General features: G+C 36.3%; 2 protein-coding genes across 3 annotated transcripts in view; one reads left to right on the plus strand and one right to left on the minus strand.

Moving 5' to 3' along the window:
• Positions 1–82: 82 nt before the first annotated feature.
• rfk (riboflavin kinase) lies at positions 83–5,744 on the plus strand. The gene is made up of 4 exons (XM_066711136.1): positions 83–477; positions 1,635–1,786; positions 2,110–2,212; positions 2,522–5,744. Exons 1-4 carry the CDS (start codon positions 396–398, stop codon positions 2,650–2,652), a joined length of 468 nt encoding a protein of 155 aa, XP_066567233.1. The 5' UTR covers positions 83–395; the 3' UTR covers positions 2,653–5,744.
• pcsk5b (proprotein convertase subtilisin/kexin type 5b) overlaps positions 5,733–24,600 on the minus strand; it is a 117,824-nt gene continuing 98,956 nt past the window's right edge. For both annotated transcript variants that reach the window (XM_066711133.1, XM_066711132.1), the window contains 15 exons: positions 22,939–23,139; positions 20,212–20,280; positions 15,117–15,159; positions 14,351–14,493; positions 13,870–14,067; positions 13,663–13,746; positions 13,352–13,550; positions 12,527–12,747; positions 11,172–11,414; positions 10,680–10,913; positions 10,171–10,348; positions 9,307–9,524; positions 8,745–8,845; positions 8,163–8,346; positions 5,733–7,839 (listed from right to left, as the gene is read on the minus strand). In XM_066711133.1, coding sequence (XP_066567230.1) covers positions 7,427–7,839; positions 8,163–8,346; positions 8,745–8,845; positions 9,307–9,524; positions 10,171–10,348; positions 10,680–10,913; positions 11,172–11,414; positions 12,527–12,747; positions 13,352–13,550; positions 13,663–13,746; positions 13,870–14,067; positions 14,351–14,493; positions 15,117–15,159; positions 20,212–20,280; positions 22,939–23,139 — 2,729 coding nt within the window. In that variant the 3' untranslated portion in view covers positions 5,733–7,426. The remainder of the gene's footprint in view (positions 7,840–8,162; positions 8,347–8,744; positions 8,846–9,306; positions 9,525–10,170; positions 10,349–10,679; positions 10,914–11,171; positions 11,415–12,526; positions 12,748–13,351; positions 13,551–13,662; positions 13,747–13,869; positions 14,068–14,350; positions 14,494–15,116; positions 15,160–20,211; positions 20,281–22,938; positions 23,140–24,600) is intronic.

Here is a 24,600-nt window from a genome sequence, read left to right on the forward strand (position 1 = left end):
ACTACCGGCAGGGGGCGTCGAAATATTTATTTAGCACTAAAAAGATGCGGGGTGGGGGAGGTTCGTTCGTGCGTGACGTAACAGGAAGTTGACTGCCATGATCCCGGGGACAGAGTGAAACACGTTAGCGCTGAGGTTGTGGTGTTTGAGGCAGAAACACAGAAATCATCTGAAGAACATAACATATCGATTCAGTTCAGAGTGTGTTATCAAAACTAAACGCTAAAAGGAAAGGGAATAGTCTGGAACAGGGTGTAGGCTAAACGAAGTACCGGCAAAAGGGACAAACGCCTTTCAGCTACCTTGACATTTACTCTTGAGGGGACAGCTTGAAATATTTGATATCCATAGAAACATATATTTATATTTTTGGTTTTCATATTTACAAATACGTCATGAAGAGCCTCCCGTATTTCTGCAGAGGAGAGGTGGTCCGTGGATTTGGCCGGGGCAGTAAAGAGCTCGGGATCCCCACAGGTAGGTTACAGCTTTGACTCGCATCAGGGCTGAGAAATAGTTTTTTTAATGACATTGTTGAGTTATAATGTAATGTGATATCCGGGATTGTTTCGGTTGTTGTTTTTCTTGACACTTCCATAGCCGTCCTACCATGCTGGTTTGAATACACACCTAAACCTGCCAAATGAGGTGTTTGGTGATTTGGCGAAGTCAAAATCCTACCATTTACGATGCGTTTTCCCGCTTTGATCAGGTTGTGTGTTTTTGTGATGTGGTCACTGGACCAGCGGTCATAGATCATTTGAACCAGTGAACCGAGTAGCAGATTCGGCTTTCAGTTCCTGGTTGCGTAACGCGAGGCATTGTGGGATAGAGTGGGGTCTTGACATAGGCTGCAGTGGAATCAACTAGAATAAATGAATAAGGAACATGACATTACATTGTGTGTTTATCTATACCAAAATTCGTGTGCATATCTGCAATTGGTTGATTGTTTAAAACATGCTTTTTTATTTTTAAGTTTGACATTACAAATACAATAATAAAATGACTTGAAACAAACTATGCATTATTATTACTTGATTTCTTAGCAGACACCCATATCCATGGTGACTTACAATTGTTACAAGATATCACATTATTTTTTACATTTACCCATTTATACAGCTGGGCATTTACTGGAGCAATCTAGGTAAAGGACCTTGCTCAAGGGTACAACAGCAGTGCCCCACCGGGGATTGAGCCCACAACCCTGTCGTCCAGAGTCCAGACCCCTAAGCCCTTTGAGTTTCTAGTTTAACTTAGTCAGGCAACTGGAATAGTGGGGGTATTATCCAAATGATCTTTTAGGAAAGCCAGCTCTTCCAGGCAGAGTTATTGAAGTCTGAAGTCATAGCTTGATTGTATAATGTGAACTGGATAACGGTTGGATAATGTCTCTTCTACTTTAGGGTGGTGTAGATCCTTCCACACAGCTGGACAGTAGACTGTTGGGCTAGTCTGTTAGTGGTTACTATAATAACAAGAAAAAACACTTTTTCATGTATTTTAGGACTTTCTTTCATGTGTGACTATTATATGCTGATTTTGAACCCTGAGCAATTCAGCTTCTTTTTTTTTAAGTGGATAAAGCAACAAGCTCATCTTGACCTAAATGTCCTTGCTCCTTCCCCTAGCTAATTTCCCAGACTCTGTGGTTGACAATTTGCCAGCTGATATCTGTACTGGAATTTATTATGGCTGGGCCTGTGTCGGCACTGGAGACGTACATCGAATGGTGATGAGTATCGGCTGGAACCCTTACTACAAGAATACTAAGAAATCAATGGTAACCTCGCATACCTCCCAATGTTTAATGAATCATGACACAATTGTTTAGTCTAGAAGCCTATTAAATATATTTATTCTGAAGCTGTAGCACCTTCATTTTCTTAAAGCTCCCTTATTTCCTTTAATATGTATAAGTCAAATCAATGTTCATTTGAAGGAAGTGAAAACAAATACAAATACATTGCATGCTTTATCACAGATACATTGACTTCATAATTTGGGCATATTTGCTAGATATGTATATGAATCCTTTATTGAATTTGATGTATTTATGTAGTTTATGTATTTATCTGTTTGTAATAATATTCATCATCCATGCAGGAAACACACATTATCCACACATACAAAGAAGATTTTTATGGAGAAGTTCTCAGTGTAGTTGTTGTTGGCTACGTCCGTCCCGAGAAGAGCTTTGACTCATTAGGTGAGTACAGCCAGTTCTGTTGAATTGTGTTTTAGTAAAATGAAAAACATTACGTTTTTGCAAATATAGGCTTAGGCTACACACACTTCTTGAAACTGTACAACATCTTTTCCCCTTAACATATACTTTTTTAAATAATGTTTTAAAATAAATTTTTTAGTATGAATGTTAATGTGTAAATTGTGACGTAGGTCTTGAAGATTTGCTAATTCACAATTTTGTAAATGTATTGTGGTTGTATAAAAAATGTGGTTGGAATGCTTTAATTAGTTTTGTGAGTGCTGAGTGCTATTTTCTTCCCATTGCCAGATTCCCTCATTGCAGCAATTAACAATGATATTGAAGAGGCAAAAAGGAGGCTAGATTTACCTGAGCACAACAAATTGAGAGAAGACAATTTTTTCAGGACTTCAGCAAACCAAATAATGAATGGGCATTAACCAACATGATTCGCACAGCTTGTCAATCTTCGTGTTCACTGGCACTGTCAAGCATGCCTTTTATAGTGTAGTCTGTTGTAATGTTGTCTGTTTTAGTATCTGTGGCAGCAAGGCAAAACAACTAAACTAAATATGCATTGAATTTTTAAGCTGATGTTTGAGCGATTAATTTACTTTCAGAATAGCGTAAAGGCTTAAATGTTGCAAAACAATAATCTACTTGAAAAGAAAAATAAGAATGAAAACTTTAACTTTGTATGTTGTACAAAACTTTTGCTGTAACTTTTAAAATGATGGCAAAGTGGAGAAATATTTGCACCTTTAAAGAAATTCCAAGGTGATTTATTTTAAAGCTTAATGTATTAAAACCATAATATGCTTGATTAAACAATCATTTTTATAAAACTGCCCCAAAACACACTGATGCACTGATTTATATTTTGCACTAAGTTATGATGAGTCAACTTTCCTTTAGACTTTTAACAAAAAAGTCATTCATTTATAGATTCTTAAATGGGAAATATTATGCCACAATGGAATGATGGCAAAGTCTAATGTTAATGTTTAAACCTAATGTTTACATTTCCCAATGTTCTTGCTTTTATCTACTCTCTAGTGCCTACGTCACATGTTTATGTTAGGTTTTTATACGGCACACTGCTATTGTATCAGATCAGATTAGTTTTTTATTTTTATTTTATTCCTTTGTGTGCTATACCTTTTCTGTGTAAATCACACCTAATTCTCATCATATGGATTCTGCTTATATAAAGTCCTGTGTGCCTGTAATGTCACTGCTGTTTGAATCCCACTATCTGCACCTATGTGATTCACTACAATCCAAGATTTATAGATTTATAGATATTTGTATCTGCCATAGATTAATTTGTATATGTTGCAGGGAGGAATACTACTTATGCCATGTCAATTTTTATTTATTTTTTCAGATTTCTTTTTAACCTTTTTTAATGGATGCTTACTCCCATTTTGATTATTTAATATTGAAGGAATATATTGATAATGCTTTGGAATAAAATGGGTAGGCTAATATATATCGGCAACCAGCATGTAAAACATCTTGGGGCAGTTATTTGACTCATTATTATATATAAGCAGTGATAATACTCAGTTTACTTCATTATTAATGCATGCATGTGAGCTATTAAATGTATTGTTTCCTGCACACGTGTATCACCTTAGTGTTCTGGTTTTCAAACCAGGTTGCCTCGAGAAGATGCAGCAAATGGATTCTTTAGGGAAACTGTCTACACCTTCAGTTTTTAAAATTAATAATTTTAACTTTAGATGAACCTGGTGTATTTCATTACAATTCCCTCATTTGATTGAATTGAGCCAATAAGAATAAATGTGATTGCATCTGCAACAACCATTCAACATTTCTCTGTTACAGTTGCCTCGTGTGAGGCTTATAATGCGACTGTATACGTCTGCATTGATTGTTCATCCTACAACACTCAGAAACATTTAATGTAGCAAGGCTGTATATCCTGTAGTAACATGCCCTGTTGCTGACTAAAGAAATAAATAGTACTGTATTTTTCTTGGGGATCTCCCATTACACCCATGTTGTTTTAAGGATGTATTATCACAGAACCTTATGTCTCAGTGTTTACCATTCAGTGACTTATAAAGATCTAAATCTGAATTTTATATTGCCAGTTTTATTCATTTGATTATTCATTTTTCTTTTTATAAACATGATCAATATTTTAAGATTTGTCCATAACTTTAGCCTTTAGACACTTTAAATCTTTGACTCAACCAAACATTTATTATTAAAAAAATAATAAAAACATTTCTACATTTAAATGAAAGATTGTAAGCTTTCTTCATTTTAAAAGTTACAAGGATCATGCATAAGTTGACATGAGTTTCAGAGTCGGGTTTTAATAGCTTCTATAATGACTAAAGCATAAGATCAGATTTGGTGAGACCTTCACGAATAGTGGGTGTTCCTCTTGCTTTAAAATATGACCAAGGTATGAAAATTTGATCTCAGTTTTGCAACATGCAATTCTAAGGTTATGCAGTGCAATTTATGATCAATATCTCAAACGTAGCAAAGGAGATTTTATAATTTGCTTTGTAACAAAGTATGTCTCTTAAGTTGAAACTGGAATAAGGTAGTATAATAATAATGTTGTGCCTATGCTTCCTTGTAGCTTTCATCTAAAGTAAAAAGTCCTAGACATCCAGAGACCGATATGTTTGTACATGAAGAATACATGTTTTTAAAGTGTTTTTTGTTTTAAAAACCCAAGTTGACAGTGCCATTAATTTGCTTTGTAGCATGAATTTGGCAGGTTCTGAATTGAAACAGTGCAACCTACTGTCACAGCACAACATGATATAAAGGTTTTGTTCCTTCAAGAAAGAACTTGCCTGGCTGATAAGTACCATTTCATATGTTGCTGCATTGCGTGGAAATCTTTGTGCTGATGGTCTCAAGCGGTTCTGTTTTTCATTGGCAAAAAGTATTTAGCCTCGGTTTCACCATCTGGTAATGGCATTCTTGTCAGTACATTAACATATGTATCTCAAAGTAATATTAGTGTAACATGGCAACTACCATTTGCAAATTTAAGATTGATGTTATCTACTGTAAGGTCCATGTCTGTAGCTATTGGGAAATGGGGGCTTTAGTGTATTTTCTGAATCTTTATCAATTATATTTTATTTGCAATCCTACTTACTTTAATGGTATGTTCCCCCTTGTACTTGTCTTTTGTTTTCAGTAGAAGGCTTCATTCTCAAAGTATTTGTTCCTTTTCCTCCAATGCTGTTGTTATTAGACTGAAAACAAAACTAATGTGAAGGACATGTTGAGTACTTCAAATGTGATTATTTTGTCTGCTGATATCTGGAAACATATTTAAAAGTTATTCTTTCTTCAGCCTTCTGACATTATAAGGGACCATTCTCTTTAAAAACAGCTTTCATCCGTTTAATTTACTTTTTTGTTTTGTTTTATTCTAGTCTTGTTGATTTTTCATTGGTCAGGATTGTCTTGTTACAAGTGAACTTGGTTTGTATAATGTCATTAATTAAAACATACCATGTTAAAAATGCAACCTTGTTTATTTGTTAATTTAACAAACTAAAAGTGTGTTCTTGCCAGTTTGAAAGTTAACAAAATTGCTTATTTTGTCAATAATACACATTTATTTAATACCCTGTCTGTATTCTCTAAGTATGTTCCACAAATAAAACCAACCAAAACATTGAACTCCATTGAGGGGCAAAATATTCTACAATATGTTCTTTGGCTTTGAAACACTTGAACCAGGTATTGATTCTATACAGAGAATTCTATGCGATTTGATTGCCCGACAAAGGAATATATAATATCGACTGCTTAATTTCCATTTGATTTTCTTAGGAATCTTTCTGGTACAATGGTATTTAAATGTATAACTTTAAAAGAGATTTTGATGTATCTGAAAAGGTAATACACTTTCTTCATGGCAGGATTTGACAAAGGCGTAGTCACAATGGTGTGTATGTTTTAGTTTAACAACTTCTATGACAAAAGAACTACATTAATCGATATTTTGAACAGATAAGTCATTGTCATGTCACATATCATTTTAAGTTGACTAGAAGGCCATTTAATGCTTTTAAAATGTTATATCTGCCAAGATTTTATAAAGCATACTAAAACTGTATACTTCACATAACCCCCTCCTTTAATTATATTTATATTTGCTTTTATTTGTTATCACATCAGAGTTCCTGGAACTTTATTTTGCTGTGTGAATTTTCACAAGGCTTGTTCAATTATGCATTTTTCACCATAATCACATGGTTTATATTTACTGAAAACTGACCAAAGTCTGAATATATGACCTTCCTCTAGAGACTAACATAACATTTAACCTTCAAGGTGAAACTGCACTGTAGTCACCATAACTGCACATGAAACCACACCAGGAAACACTGCAACAATTCAGATTTTTTTTTTTTTTTTTTTTACAAAGGTACTTCACTGACAACAAAAACACAAATGTTCACATCAAAACAAGATTACAGCATGAGTTAAGTGCATCCATGAGTCAGTGCAAGCCAACATACCAGATCAACCACCATATGAAACCATTTAACAAAAGCAAAAGGACATTTGTTGGGGACAAAAACAAAAATTGCAGATTCAGACAAAGCAAAAACTAAAAATAGCTGTAGTGCAACCTCTTCTTAAAATTAATTTCCCTTTAATGTTAATATTTACCTTTTTCACATTCATTTTCATAAGTTAATCCTTATTAGCTAGAGGTATACTGGGACAATTACAATCAACATCTGCCTTCGCATATACATTTATTTTGGTAATCTTTCTAAAAGCTTTTACAATTGATTAATACCTATTAAAAGAAGCAAAACATGTTAACAGATAAATAAAACTATTTTAGAGGATGGGGTCATGATGTCTTTCACAGACTCATCTGCTTCCTGCTTTCATTTTCAGATTTTGAATTCATTTCAAGTTTTATTTTTACAAGCTTAACAACCGTGCATCTAGCTTCATCTTGCCCATTGGAACTGCTGTGTGCAAGATTCTCATTGATTTTGACCAGTTCTGGTGAAATTAAATTAGTTTAGGAGTAAGTATAAACTGCTTAGTGAATCCCAATAATGTACTCAGAAGGGGGACAGATCTTTCCAATATCATCAAGAGTTGGGGACAATGAACCACATAAGTATATGGTTTTATATGGAGGGGACAAGTAAAACACAATAAATAGAAACTGGTTTCTCACTATCGGAAGGAATAGCTCTCATCATCATATTCCATTTCCTCCTCCTCATCGTCTTCCAGCAGCCCGTATTTGAACTTGCGGTAGACTGTCCCGTCCTGCCCCATGTACACAATGTCTTCATCTTCATCGTCGTCGTCTTCCTGTTCCCTCTCAGAGCGGTCACGGTAGTGCACCACGTGATCGTCCCTGATCGAGCTGCTCGCCTCGAACGACGGCATGGGCTTGGCGCTGTTGCCCAGTTTCTCGTAGCCCGACTTCTCTTTTGGGGGACCCTTGGAACGTGACCTCATAAGCAGGAAGATGACACCCCCGATCCCCAGGATGAGCAAAATGGAGGTTGTGATGAACAGAGCGGGTTTGCCTGCGTATTCCAGCTCGCGGACAGTGAACGCAGCTGTCACAATGCACTCCTCTGTGAATATAATTCAAAGCCGGGTTACAACTTGTTTGTCAAGGAGTTTTTTTTTAAGATTATAATAAGCCGGGGGTTAACCTTTAGCACTTTACAGACCGGGGGAGTGTTAGGAAAATGGAGCAGGTAAGTCAATACTTAGCGAGAGTTAAAAAGGGCTAGTCAAAGATGTTTATAACCTAGCCTGGTTATTGCATTAGCAGAGTCTTGATGTTCGAGTGTATCTCACCCTATCTGCTACCTATATCATAACTAGAAGTTGTTATAGGAGAACAATGGCTGACAGCAGGCCATGATTGCATAAGAATTCGCAGGCTTCTCACCTGTGGTCTCCGTGCAGTTACAACATTCCAAAGACTGCAATTCGAGACTTGAGTCGCAACAAGACAGACAACGTCCATCAGCAGTGAGTATATCTGAAGCATGACACTCTGTACAGTTGGACAGACCCGGTCCTTTACAACCAAAGCAGGATGCATGGCACGGATTACACTGCAGGTTTGGTCTCTAAAGGAAACAATGAAGGATTATGTACAATAATATTTGTGCATTGCAATTTATGATGTTCTACAATACATAATATAACTGGATTGCTTCATGGCACTAGATGACCAGCACTGTTGAATACCAGAAATTATGATTAATGGGCAGCAGTGTGGAGCAGTAGTTAGGGCTCTGGACTCTAGAGCGGAGGGTTGTGGGCTCAATCCCAGGTGGGGGTACTGCTGCTGTACCCTTAGCAAGATACTTTACGTAGAACAGTTTCATACTAAATATACTACAGTTACAGTGCCAAAAGGGATCATTTCCTGTAGTAGGAGAAGGCATTGTATGGAATGAATTAACACTCATGTGTTTGTGTGTATGCTGTGTAAATGCTTTAAATTATTATCTGTAATTCATACCTCAGAAATAGCATATTCTCCCATTAAACAATATGAATTACACAGTCCTCCGGAGAAACTATAACCGAAGTAACACGAGTCACAGGCAAGCGCTCCATTTCCTGAAAAGAAATGAGTTACAGTGCTTTTGTATCCAAGAAGAAAACTACATCATGTACAATCTATATGAAACTGAACTCAAAAGAAATAATACTCCAAATGCTCAAAAGTAGAATATAGTAGATTTTATGGATGAGATCTTTCCTGTTGGTCTATGCTATTCAGTTTGGTTAGTGGGCTGCTCAGTACCCAAATGGAACAACATAAGGTTTAATTGTTAACCAGAAACATTAATATACAGTATTTCAAAAGCAAGGAACCTATAGTTTCAAAAATCTGCTGAACTGAGAGTTACAGAACAGCATCACGATAAACAGAACAATCATTGACCTTGAACTTTGCTACCAAGCTTAGAACAGAGTGCATGGCCTCTGTACTGTCTCGTGTTTCTTTGTTAACATAAAAGGCCTGAGATGCTTTAAACTATGATTATTATTCACTAGTGGCTCAACTGCATCCATACCATTGCATGTCTTGCAAGTCGGGTGACATCTGTTGCATGTATTCTCCAAAGTGTTCGTGTAGTAGTTTTCTGGACAGGATTTGTAGCATCTCCCTTGGGCTCTCAAGAAGAAATACTTATTGCGGCAGCTCTGGCAGTCTGTGTGTCCACCTCCTACACAGTGCTCACAGCTTGGATGACATCTTTCACAAGTTCCTGTGGATATATTGGCATAATGGCTGGCAAAAACAAAAACAAAAGTAATCAACACAGTGACATTATTTCTTTCATAATTTAATGTAGGGTTATTTAAATAATATAGCAATGTTTCTGCTGCCTGGACTTTGTGTATTACTTGCACATGATACAATAAAGTGTCTCATTTAGAAAAGCACTTGGAACAATGGTAGTGTTTATATCAAAGATAGTTCCTTTGGGTGCTGCAAATAACCTTGGATCCTTGGACATACAGGCAGGAACTGGTCATCTGAGATGATCTTAAACCATGTGACTTGATATGTCCAGGTGGTTTGTTCAGTGGAATGCTAGTGACCTCTAGCGGCAGAAGATATTACCCAACAGATTTGAAATTTGCTGCACCATTGTCCTGGCTATTAATAACAAAACTAAATGTATTCAACCATTTAACGACTACCATGAAGTTCTAGCCTTATAATTTTCAGTTTGTTGGATGGATGATGTCTGGTAATATCTATACCTAAGTCCTGACCTTTTCAGTTTTTTTCTCCGTTTGTATGATTGTTCATGCAACAGCCTGCAGATACAATTTGTGTACCAATCTTTATCCTCCGAGGACCACCTGTCACTTAATTTACATGAGGCAATAAGTAATTATCTTTTAGTAATGCATGAATTGTGACTCACCCAGACCTGCAGCTGAAAACACACTCTTTGCCTTCTTTGTACAAGTCGGGTTTACAGCTCACACACTGGATGCTGTGCCTTCCACTACACGTCTCACAGGTAATGTGGCAAAGCTCACAGCGCTGTTGTTCTTCATCATGGTAGTAGCCAGCTGGGCACTGCTCCACACAAGTACCATCTGCGAGACACATAAAGACACATTTTTAACATGCCAATACTATTATATTTCAAGATACAACCTTCAATAGCTTTTTTTTTGCTTGTCATCTTGCTACCGTCACTTACAACACTGAAGTGAAAAAGGTAATTTTACCAGAAAGAAAAGAAGGCCCTCAATAGATGTGGTTTGTACTGATTAGCCCATACAATTGAAGCATTCTGAACTCAAATGGCAGGAGGAAGGGATTTTTATTTCAGGGAGAAACACACCTGGCTCACCAGCCTTCACCTAATTGTATACAGTAGATATAACCAAGGAACATTCCTATGAAACCTAACCGAGTACTCACTCAATAAGTAAGTGTTGTCATTGCAGCTGAGGCACTCGTGCCATGTTGGGCCAGTGCAGCGATGGCAGCTCTCATGGCAATTTTTACATCTTCCCTCTTGGTCCTTGTAAGAGGCAATGTGACAGTCTTTGTGTGGGACACAGTGACCATGACTATCTTTCTGCATGCCTTCCCTACATTTAGTGCATGATGTCAAATGGGGGCCAGAGCAGGTGATGCAAGACTTGTCACAATCTAAAGATACAGGAAAAAAATAATGATGACAGTCAGCATGTAATATTATATTTGAGTTTGTCTCTGACCTGGGCCTGTTTTTATAGCTTCTAACTATTTTTAAATAAAATGGCCCATTTCCATCTAAGTGTCTATTTATTTTACGTATTGACTAGTCTGCGTATAATAAACACTTCACCAACAAGCATCTGAAGGAGCTCACTGTAATGTCTGTGATTTTAGTTAATGAGCAAATGTAAGTGGTTTCTGTATACATACCCCTACATTCTTCTGTGCTCAGGTCATAGTAAGTGCCTTCAGGGCACTTCTGGACACAGTTCCCCTTGTACTTCAGTGCTTTGGAATCAGTGCAACTAATGCAGTCATCATTTTCTGGACCGTTACATTCGGAACAGTCGTCGTGGCAAAACAGGCATTCTTTGGACTGGGTTTCTACGTAATAACCCAGGGGACATTCATACACACACTCTTCTTCGAAGAAGAAAAACAAGGGATCACACTCTGCCAAGAAAAGGATTAAAAAAGGAATAATCAAGTTTTACTCTGTGACCTTCAAAATCTAAAGGCTTTTTTTTCTCTCGGATGACCCACTTCCACTCAAATTTGCACAAACAACTTCCCCCGATTATCTCGCGCTTTATCTCCAGTGATTGAAAGTATCTTTCAGGCTTTTTTTTTGTAATACTGGGAAGATGCTGTAAAGGCATTCTTTTGATACCTAAAGACGATCTTATTAAACCACCTACAGTCTACGTTTCTACAGCCACAAAGACTCTCTTCTCATGATAGTCTTTTATCTGCACACACCTGTGGATCACGACTGCCAGGACTCTAATTTCACACAATAGCCTTGTGAGTGACTTTTAAGCAGATGCCCCATTACTGTTCTGTTGAGGTCAGGCTTTGAAATCTTTCACTTCACGCAAACTGCTGGGCAACTAGAGACAGATAAACATGTTTCATGTTCAAATGGGTCTAAAATAATGCCACAAACTGAATTAGACAAATAATAGTTAAAAGTTTAAACATTATTTCATGTTTGTAATCTTATTTTCTGACTTTCTAGAGGTATATGATGTACAAAACCTAATTAATTTAAATTCCAAAACATTCAAATTAGTTTAGAATCCAACAAGATAATGAAACTGTATGGCACAATGTAGACACTATCTGAAACTGTTACTTGTGTCCACTTAAAAGAAGGTTTAATTATTTGTATCTACTTATGCTTATACATTATCCATTGTGAAATGTGGTTCATCCAATAACAATGAAAATACGATAGATCACCTGCAATAAAATGAACTAGAATGTTTAAATAAGATAGTCCTTTTAATGTTTTGTCATTCCTCGATGTATTAATGGATTGATAAAGTGGCAATTTTCATAATGAATTGGCAGGTCTTCTAAATCTTAATCAGTGGTCGTTTGAAATTATGGCCTACAGAAAGATGTTTCAATTGCAGATACTGGATTAAGACTAATTCAGCATTCAGCTACTATTTAATTGTAGTATACTTACATGTATTTCATCTTTATAAACATATACCTAGCTATGTTGTTTTAATGCATTAAATATAATGTATTGTCAGAAAGTACACCCTGATACTCACCGATGCAAAGGCCATCATCATTGCACACCTTGCAATTATGGGGGCAGTGTTCGCAAACCCCGTTCCTTGAGAAAAACCTGGGAGGGCACATCTTAGTGCAACTGTGCTTATTGAGTGAATATGACTTAACACAAGACAGACAGTGTGTGGAGTTATCTTTACACGTCTCACATTCTTGTGAACACTTTGTGCAGACATTGCCATCATCTTCAAAATAGCCACTAAGGAGGAAAAGACGTGCATTTTAAAACTCATAAAACCTTGAGATCCTGTCATTATCAGGAAAACTTTACATTATATATATATCTTCATCTTGAAAGAAAAATATATACATAAAATATTGAAATGTAGCCCCCATCAATCACAACTGTCTATACGGTCAATAAAAGTCTATACAGAGATGGGAGGCATACAGTGGGCTCTAGATCATAACACACACACCGAGGTTTGATAAAAATTATTGCAGCCACCTTTTCACTTTGGTTCAGAACAACCATTAGAAATTACTATTGTTCCCCTGAAGACAATCATAGTTGTGGCAGTAGCCATTTGTCATTAGTGGAGTAACAGCTTTAAACCTAATGTTTCCTTGAGTTTGTCAGGATCTCCAAAAGCTGTAAAATTCAATTGTCCCTTGGCACTGGCATTTCAAGGCTCGAATTCCTGAATATTATGTAGGAATAACATTTTGTGGTCTGATGATTTGAGTCAGCACATAATATAATAAACTATTACACCTAGATTTGAATAATAGTGCAAATAAATATATGGTTATGGTTCCTTAAACATTTTGGGGTGTGGAATAGTGCTCAACCTCAGTCTAACCTTGGACACACATTAACACATTCTCCGTCCAGCAAATATAATTTGACTTTTTCTTCTGAGAGACACTTAAGACACTGTCTCTTTTCTGTGCACTCTGTGCAGCCTTCTGTGCAGTCCTCACATTTCCCCGTGGTTATATTAGCAAAGGTTTTCTTAGGGCACTTTTCAGCACAGACTTGCTGTGCTGTCAGAAAGCTTCCTGAAGGACAACAAAATAAGACAATACAAATCCAGGCAGTGAGAAACAACAGTACATAATACCATGAAATAACAAACAAAACTATATCAAAAAACCTGTTAATGGTGCTTACCTGTCTCACAAGAATTACAATTATTTTTTCCTGGACCGGAGCATGTCTTGCAAGAGCGATGACATTCTTCGCATTTACCATTCTCTGAAAAAAATTAACATCATGCAATCAAAAATAATTCATAATATATTAATCACTATTATTAATATTATTATTAGTAGTATGTTGACTGGTACTATTCTTTCCCAGTTTGAGTTCTGTACTTACTATTGAAGCTGTTATCCTCGCAGGCTTTTGCTGCTTCTGTACATTTTCCGTTTACTAACATTCGTCCTTCTGGGCAACTGTCACAATCTTCCACATTTGGCCCTCCACACGTTTTACAGTCCTCGTGACAAGGCACACACTCCTGACTCTCTTCATCTCCGTAGAAACCTTCACCACAGTTCCTTACACACGTGTCATCTGAAAAACAACACACCGTTTTAAGATTCCCAGTGCTGGAATGTAAACAGTAAAATAAACCTAAAATCTGGTGCCAGTATCAAGTCAATAAATCTGTCTTTTGCTCCTTAAGCCAGTTTTCATATCCACAGTTAGAGAAAAAACATACCTTTTCAATTTAAAGGCACTACATAAAGAGTTAATCAAATAGAATAGACAATAGAAAAAGCCTTACAGAATTGAATTTTAAAAACTGTATTTCACTACACTAGTATGCAGTATAAATAGTATAAATAAAATCTACCTGAAAGGAAGAAACCTTCTTCACACCAATAGCACATGTCTTTGTCACAGCTGAGACAGTTCTGATGACACGCTCTGCATTCCAAAGTGTCATCCAAGCTATACGTCTTTGAAGGACAGTTTCTATAACATCTTGATTTGAAACTATGGAAAAAAGAGAGGGGTATTAATACAACAGCCTCAAAACATGATTTCAGCAAGTTCATCTCTAACTACATTGTAGTACTGAGCTGATGGTATATAGAACATTTCATCCGTGGACATGACATCAACTGCAAGCCCTAATAAAGTGTCTGCAGTAAGGCTTTAAAAGAAGGAGCACTCACTCAGGTTTTAGCCATCCACCCTTGAAACGACATTGACAATGTAAAGAGCACTTGAGTTGCTAATGCTAACAGGCACTGTACTCTGAATATGAATGCAGTCAATGCACAAAAGGTAATTCAAATAAGGTTTCTCAAAACTGCCATTAATGGAGCATTTAACCACTTTATGTGATGTTAGTATATCTATTTTGTGATGTGTACTTGTCAATGTATTACGTGAACATATATGTAATAGTGATTTGGATTTGAAAATGCATTAAGGAAACACATATTTAAACACTATATGACAGATGGGATTTTCTATGAACCCCTTAATTCATACGCTCCCACAGAAATGATATCATAAAGAACTAAAATATGTACATTACATATATAAAGATGGCTCAATATTCTCTTTAAGTACATTACATTTAAATAGTAGAAAACAATATACAAACTTACGTGTAAAACCCTTCGACACAAGATGAGCAGTTCCTTGGGTCAGCTGGAAAATCAACAGAAAACAAAATCAGTTTTTTCATCTGCCACCAGATGGAGGCCTTATACTATAAAATTGATAATTTACTACTTTCTTTCTGAAAATTACATAGGGGAAAGTCTCTAAATAAAAGAAAAGTAACAATAACATCCTACCAGACAAACAAACATGTGTAATACACAATGATAATTAGCCAAGGAAAGTTACATTTTAAACTGGAGAATTATACATAAGTGTAATACCAGAACTAAATTTGTAAAATGTATTTATGTACAGTACTGTGCAAAAGTTTTAGGCAGGTGTGAAAACATGCTATAAAGTAAGAATGCTTTCAAAAATAAACATGTTATTAGATTATATTTATCAATTAACAAAATGCAAAGTGAGTGAACGGAAGAAAAATCTAATCAAATACATATTTGGTGTGACCACTCTTTGCCTTCAAAACAGCATAAATTCTTCTAGGTACACTTGCACACTTGGAACTCGGCAGGTATGTTGGCCCAAACATCTTGGAGAACCAACCACAGTTCTTCTGTGGATTTAGGCAGCCTCAGTTGCTTCTCTCTCTCCATGTAATCCCAGACAGACTCGACGATGTTGAGATCAGGTCTCTGTCACTTCCAGGACTCCTTGTTCTTCTTTACACTGAAGATAGTTCTTAATGACTGTCGCTGTATGTTTGGGGTCGTTGTCATGCTGCAGAATAAATTTGGGGGCCAAAGATGCCTCCCTGATGGTATTGCATGATGGATAAGTATCTGCATGTACTTCTCAGCATTGAGGAGACCATTAATTCTGACCAAATCCCCAACTCCATTTGAAGAAATGCAGCCCCAAACTTGCAAGGAACCTCCACCATGCTTCACTGTTGCCTGCAGACCCTCATTCGTGTACCGCTCTCCGGCCCTTTGGCGAACAAACTGCCTTCTGCTACATACAAATATTTCAAATTTTGACTCATCAGCCCAGAGCACCTGCTGCCATTTTTCTGCTCCCCAGTTCCTGTGTTTTCATGCATATTTGAGTCACTTGGCCTTGTTTCCATGTCGGAGGTATAGTTTCTTGCCGCAAGTCTTCCATAAGAGCTGATGCCACTGCTGGACATCTTCCGATTGCAAAGGGAAGTAAGCATAATGCGTCTTTCATCTGCTGCAGTAAATTTCCTTGGCCGACCACTGTGTCTACGGTCCTCAATGTTGCGTGTTTCTTTGTGCTTCTTCAAAAGAGCTTGGACAGCACATCTGGAAACTCCTGTCTGCCTTGAAATTTCTGCCTGGGAGAGACCTTGCTGATGCAGTATAACTACCTTGTGTCTTGTTGCTGTGCTCAGTCTTGCCATGGTGTTTGACTTTTGACAGGAAACTGTCTTCAGCAGCCTCACCTTGTTAGCTGAGTTTGGCTGTTCCTCACCCAGTTTTATTCCTCCTACACAGGTGTTTCTGTTTCAGTTAATGACTGTGTTTCAACCTACATATTGAATTGATGATCATTAGCACCTGTTTGGTATGATTGTTTAATCATACACCTGACTATATGCCTACAAAATCCCTGACTTTGTGCAAGTGTACCTAGAAGAATTGATGCTGTTTTGAAGGCAAAGGGTGGTCACACCAAATATGGATTTGATCTCGATTTTTCTTCTGTTCACTCACTTTGCATTTAGTTAATTGATAAATATGATCTATAAACATATCTATTTTTGAAAGCATTCTTACTTTATAGCATTTTTTCACACCTGTCTAAAACTTAAGCACAGTACTGATACTAAAATAGGTGGCTCAGCAGATACAATCTTGGCAGCACAGGCTATTCAGAGGGACTTAGATAATATTCAGTTGTGGGCCAACACCTGGCAAATGAAATTCAATGTGGACAAGTGCAAGGTAATACATGCAGGTAACAAAAATGTCCACTATAATTACACTATGGGAGGAATAGAACTAGATGAAGTAACACATGAGAAAGACCTAGGAGTCTATGTGGACTCCTCACTTTCTCCATCCAAACAATGTGGGAAAGCAATAAAAAAAAGGCTAACAGAATGCTAGGGTATATTGTCAAAAGTGTAGAATTGAGAACAAGGGCAGTGATGTTCAGACTGTACAATGCACTAGTTAGAGCTCATCTAGATACTGTGGACAGTTCTGGGCTCCACACTTCAAGAAAGATATCGCTGCTCTAGAGGCAGTTCAGAGGAGAGCAACCAGACTTATTCCAGGTCTGAAGGGAATGTCCTACTGAGAGACTGAGGACCTGAACCTTTTCACACTGGAACAGAGGAGACTACGTGGGGACTTGATCCAAGTCTTCAAGATCAAGAAAGGCATCGACCACATCAAACCAGAGGAGCTTTTCCAGATCAGAAGGGACACACGCACTCAGGGACACAAATGGAAATTGGGCTTCAAGGCATTCAAAACGTAAAACAGGAGACACTTCTTTACACAGAGAGTTGTCACAATCTAGAACAAACTCCGCAGGGATGTGGTAGAAGCTGAAAGTTTGGGAACATTTAAAAATATACTGGATAGGATCCTTGGATCACTCAGTTATTAATGGACACCAAACGAGCATGATGGGTCGAATGGCCTCCTCTCGTTTGTAAACTTTCTTATGTTCTTATGTTCTTATATTCTTATGTACTGTATGTATGTATGTATGTATGTATTATTATTATTATTATTATTATTATTATTATTATTATTATTATTATTATTATTATTATTCTTAGCAGACGCCCATATCCACGGTGACAAAATATAAGAGCATTACAAAAGTGCAATAATACAGTTTAGATCAAAACAAAATCAAAAGTTCAAAATTACACAAGTGCATAGGAAAATATGCAGTTCATAAAAAATACAAGACCTACATGTATGTATTTATGTATGTATGTATGTGTGAATGACTGAGTGTGGACTATGGTTCAGTGCAGCAGTGTGAGTCTTTAGTGAGTGGGATCTGGATATTCAAAAGGCAGTTGCCGCAGGGCATTTCTCTTCAGTGTTCAAATCCAGATTAGAAGGCTACCAAGGAAGCAATTAAATCAGTTTTTATCACTTCCAGGCAGATGTTGTTATAGAAGGCAGGTGGTATGGTTATCTTGTAGTTGATGTCTAAATTAAGTAATGTCTTGATTACATTATAGCAGAATCAAATAGAATTGTAGTTAAACAAATTAAAGTAACACATTTTGTGGATTGTGAGGGACAAGTGAGTTGTTGTTCATACTGTGCAGAAGTATTACTGATGGCTCTCCAGCCCATTACTGCACTGTGTGTGTAAGTGACAAGACTGTGGAAAGCATGAGTTTGACATTGGCAGAAGTACATCAAATGATGTAGTCTTGGAGCTAAAAAATAAATTGTCATTGTTGAAGTACTAGAAATCAAATATATTTTGGAGTGGTTGGGGAATTGGGCTATAATAATTCAGTTCAAGCAGGATATTATAGTTTATTGTAGTCTACTTCTGGATGGTTGAATTTCTTGCTTTGGGAAAACACTAAGTAAATACAACACTTTATATGATTAAGTACCTGCCTGGTGTATATGTATATACATCTATTGCTATAACTATAAGGCTAAACTCCATTCATTTGATTCTATTCTTAACATTTTGATTGGGGGGTAACTGGTGGATTGATTTTTATTTAGTATATTTAAGTAGATCAGCTCTAATGTTAATCCTAAATCTAACCACAATCCTAATGTATATATAAACTCAAATGTACCCAGGTGCACAGTAGTGGTGCCTATAATAACAATGACACAATGTGAGAAAATGGGGGAAGAAAAAGTAAACCGCTTAAGGGCAATTCCAAGAATCAGCCAGGAGAGAACTGTATTTCACTGAATATTGCAAGGATTAAAAAGCAATGAAGAACAAGTATTCTCAAGTTGGGTTAAACAAGTTTCTACTTGTGTGTTAATCAGAAAAGAAGCAAGTTCGGGAAATGGCTAACAGACATAGAACTTGGCTTTCCATATCAGAAGAGTTCTCATTAATATTAACACTGCAAAATACCAGTGTCAAAATAAAAGCATAGTAACGCCTTATTAAAATCTTGAAAAGCACAGATACACCCTGTGAATTGCATTGAAAATATGAATCATACGTGATACTGTGCTCTATCCACAACTCCTGTTACAGTACGATGAACCTCCTGCCGGTTTACTGTAGATGAATATAGAGGTATGACTACTGGCTAATGAAGACTTGCTATGTAAGAGCAACAATCATTGGGCCACAGAATCCATGTTTCTTATTTAATCACTGTCAACTGCTGTTCCTTACAATAGTTTCCATATCATCCTGAATTGACTACAGCATGTCTTACCCAGGAAACAGAAAAAAGATGAAAGGTGAATATAGACTAATGAAATGTATAAAAAGCATTCAGATAGCTATTGTCATTAAAACTATATCATTTACAGTAGCCTGTGGATACTAAGAGTTGGAACATTAAAGGGAAAAATTATTGATAAACATCTGTTCACAGGGAAGGCAGTTTGGGGAGAAAAATTATCAGCGACTTCCAGACTGAAGGACCTCATACAAGTTCTTTGATCACTCTAATGGATGTAGCAGTCTGTCTTCATCACAAGTATGATTGCAATTCTTATCTTAGTGCTGTGGCTGTGCCTGTGCTTGTGCCAGATGGAGGTACTCTCTTTGTGGGGATAATCTCATTTCATTATTTTCTGTGTATAGAATATCAATTGAAGTGACAGGGGAAACTGAACTTGCAGTGAGAAAGACAGTTCTGAGACTTAATACGGAGCTATTGCATCCACTTAAAAATCAATAATCTGTTTTGCCATATTTTGCCCTGACGCCAAATTGTCCTTGGCAAGCTCATCATATTTGTGTTTTTATACTGAGCATTTTGTGGGTCGTATGGCTATTAATGAGGTGGAAAATCTCATTGGGAGAATTCTGTGAAATTCGTTTTTTAGTTTTCTTGGCACTCCATTGCTCTTCAGGATTCAACACGTTGCCAAAGGTGACTTTGGGATCAAAAAAGCTTAAGAAATTGTTAACGGAGATACTTACATAATTCACACGTCTGGCATCCCTCCTCACAGGGCATACAGTCCCCATAGTCCAGGTCCTCTACTTCACCTGCAGAGGCGGTACAGTGCAAGTGAATAAGGACAGACTATATTCTCATTGGTAGTTATCCAGAACGCTTGTAAATGCCTGCTATTTAGAGAAATGATATATGACTGTCTTGACAGCGTTGTCATGCCATCATCAACTCTTAAATACAGTTTTATGAGGCACTGTATCTTTTCCTCATATATCTGTACGTATAGTGTCACATAGTATTATCTTATTGACAACAGAAGTGATGGTAAAAAGGAATTTGAATTTTACACAGGCTTACTGATATTATGTTTCGTCTGAAAGCAAATATCTTTTAGCTATATTCAAGACAGATTATAATTTTGTATTTATATTATTAAACTAAATAAGATTCAGAGTTTGAGTTTTGTTTTATGACACAAGAAGGCTGTATCACTATATTTTAAATGCACAACATGTATTCTGTGAAATACAATATATGATCCGCATATAAACTTGACAAACCACCCAAAAAAAACATGCCCAAATTATATATATTTTTTAAAACAAGATCGTTTTGCTACACATCAATGTCTACAAGAAAACCATGTGGAATTGAAGTATGCATTGTTGAAATAATAAAACAACTAAAACAACCATTATTCTTGTTATGTTTGAAATAAAATTCTAATAGCCATTCCTATTCATTCTTTTTTCAAGTTATTTTTCTCTGGTTTTATACCCATACTTATGGCATTTAATATCAATTCACTAAAAATACCAAAACACTTCCTGAAGAAGATGCAGTCAAAGTCACTTATAAAGAGAATTTGCAGCATTAAACAGCACTATTTTAAACCATGCATGTTTAATTAATACCTATCCTAGAAATAATTGTTTAAACAGATATCAGAAGCTATAATTGAGGTCAACAGTACAAGTACATTTTGTTTAATCTTAGAAGGAAAAGGCTTAAGCTGTAGGCAAGCATTTAATGTTGCAGAATTAAATGCTTTTTAGCTGTGTGAATACCGCAGATTATGTATTTGTGTTAGTGTGGTTGAGTGTGTCTGTATATAACTTGAATTCCGCTCCCCCCCCCCCACATTGCTTGATCAAAGACTTAATTTGCATCTGACAATCTTTTGTGTCTTATCAGATACCTCATTGTTTTATGTATCTACCAGACACACGGATACTGAAATGAGGAATTTAATTTAAAACCTCATTTATATTTCACAAATTCACATTTTGGCTTTCATTTTACAAAACCCACCATGTTGCTGAAGGCTTGGGATAATAAGACGTTTTGTTAATGTCTTCGGCGGTGCAGATTATAGCAATGGAAAGTTAAAGGAATTTGTACCCTTAAGCAAAAGGACAGAGAAAAAATAAGATAATTTAACAGTGTAGAGTGTTTCTAATGTAATAAAATGCAAAAAGAATAAACATATCAATACACTCAACATATCTTTTGTTGACATCAGTATTTTAGTAAGAGCATGTTTTTATATCTATCTATCTATACACACACACACACACACACACACACACATTTCCGCTGTATGATGCTGAAGCTCAGCTGCAAGAAATTAAGATTTATTTGTCTCTATTTCCAAGTTGATTTATGATTCAAGATATGTGAATCATAATATCAAATAATAGTTATGAGGAAGTCATATTTTGGGAATGCGTACAGCACAGTAAGGAGCAACAGTAAACAGTGTTTACAATTAATCTCTCTTAAGGAATAGTGTAAAATTATGCAATTTGTAGTATAATTCCAACTATATTACCTTTACATCTACCAGCAATCACAGCTGTGGTAAGATGTTTGTAATGGATGTACAAGTTTTACAGTAAATGTCCATATCATTTGTTTCAGATGTCATAACCAAGGTTTGTAGAAATCCATTTGCTTAAAAAAAAAATAAGTGCTGAGAATGCTGATTGCTGAGAATGTTTTAAAATGCATTTTGTATTTTTTTTTAAATCTATGAGCTATGCTGATAAATGTATTTTGAATGTTTATCTTACCACTGAGTACATTTTGGATGCTGTACACAACATCATGCTCTTGTGATCAGTGCCTAAATATACTTTAATAAACTAATACATTTTGGCTTTTCTGTGCTCAACACCAATGTCTAAAACATGATAATTTGGCTGGAATGCCACAGCTCTATAGTTCAATAGCAACCAAAATGTTGACAAAGATAGCAACTAATTTAAGAATAAACTATAAATGCCATTTTCACTTTAATGTTCCATTTAAATGCTAAATGCTTTAATTCATGGTGTTTGTGTATATTGTGGTTAGGAATACTTCATTTTAACATTATATTTTAAATCATGGGAAAATAACTTATTTCTATTCATTTTTATCAGATGATAAAAACAAATTATGTAAAACTAGGAAACTTGGTTATAACCCATACCTTCTCACATGCCTACCACATAACCCCCTATCTCTGGAAGTCACCTTACACTAAATACATTGTTTAATAGAATAAATTGTAAAGATAAGCTAGCCTGTAACCATACAGAAATACGCCTTAGGACAGGGATGAGGATAATTTTTGCTTCAGTAGGTCTGGCCAACCTGATAAAAATGTTCTGGACTTTATCTCTCCGAGTTGGCAGTGAAACACTGCAACTTGGCAGTGCACAAGATTTCATGAAGCTACATAAAGTGGAAAACATCAGGGAACCTACCGACTCCACATTCCAGCTTTGCACAGAGTCCATTATCCTGGTAGAAGCCTGAGTCACACTTTAAGCATCTGTTAGTGCTGGTGCACACTTTGCATTTATGAGGACAGGGGTTGCAGGTTTTCTCAGCAGAGTGATAGTAGCCTTCAGGGCAGGTTTCTTTGCACTGGCCTTTAAATAGGTAGCGGTCATTTTGGAATTTATCTGGAGAAGACACAAAAAAGTAAGCCAATGTGGCAACATGGTTATATTTTCTTATAAACACCTTTTCCTATGTATTTATTTACAGTATATTCACTGACCTCAAGAACAATCCTCATGGAAAATAAATATAGCTGAACACACTACAAGTATGGTACAGTATACACAAAGTGTATGTATAGTATGCATAAGTATACTTATGGTGTACCTAATCATAGAATGGATACATCTGTGGTACAAATACATTATAAATTCAGTGTTTGTTGCCTGGTGAATTGTGTCTCATCACTTAAATTATTCCTCATGCTGATTTGACATTGTCATGTCTGCTACTATAGCTGAAGTCAGCGGTCTCTCATCTTTTCTACTTTTAGTTATTAGACTTATGAAATGATTGTGTTTCATAAACTCAAGGTTTTTCTTTCACCTCCATCTGTGCATTGCCTGTTCATTTTTTTCATTATGCATTGGATCTTGGTGCTACCAATCCGAATCCACTTTACATCTTATATACACAGGGTACATTTGATAAATGGCTTTTATTATTTACTATCCTTTACTTTTTTGCATTCCCTATATTTTCCTGCTAATAAATATTTATTGGCTCTGCTTGAAAATGATTTGAAACATCAGATATCACTTACACAGCTCCCTCCACATTTGATGATGCATATTCATTCTTTGTAAAATGCTGCCACTGAACAGATAATCTTTTTCTGAGCTTATGTGGGACTTTTTCCCCCTTTGTGTGTCCTGTTCTCCCCTTCAACTTTTTTTGAGGCGTATTCTACATGTTTTGAGACTGTTTTAAATCTGTTTTATATCACCCTAAGAAATCAAGTATTGCATATATCTTAAAAACGTATAATCTTTGGCTGATTGATTGGCATATATTTTCTACACTGCTGCCACATAACTGTAGTGCGGGAATAGCAGTGAGTGGGAATTACACAACAAAAACATAACTTTTACTTTCAAACCTGTAAAGAGTGGACTGCTCAATGACAATATTTGATGAGTTGTTTTCCCAGGGGCACCACAATAATTAGGATGCAATGTTCTTCCATACATATTCTGAGCTCAGGGACCAAGAGAGAGGACACACAGCAGTGAAAGTGTGCAAATGTTAAAGCTATTTCTCTGCAATGTGTGCTCCATACTCCAAACACTAATTGACCTTGAGGATGTGTCCTTGTGTTACAAGAACAATAACAGAACCTCTTTCTAGAGTTTCACAACGAATGCTTGCCATACCATGTGAAATTCCAATTTTCAAACCAACCTCTATAAAATATTAAACCAGGAATATAAAGGATCCATTTGTAGTCATACTTCTTATATGGAAATCAAGTTTTCCAAAGAATGCATTATATGCATGAATATTTAATTTTGCACTGTACTTATTTCTTAGAGTTTGAAATGTTTTTCCATTGTCTACAAATGCTTTCTTCCTGGTGTAGAATT

The sequence above is a fragment of the Amia ocellicauda genome, chromosome 8, assembly GCF_036373705.1.
Source record: "Amia ocellicauda isolate fAmiCal2 chromosome 8, fAmiCal2.hap1, whole genome shotgun sequence".
NCBI lineage: Eukaryota > Metazoa > Chordata > Actinopteri > Amiiformes > Amiidae > Amia > Amia ocellicauda.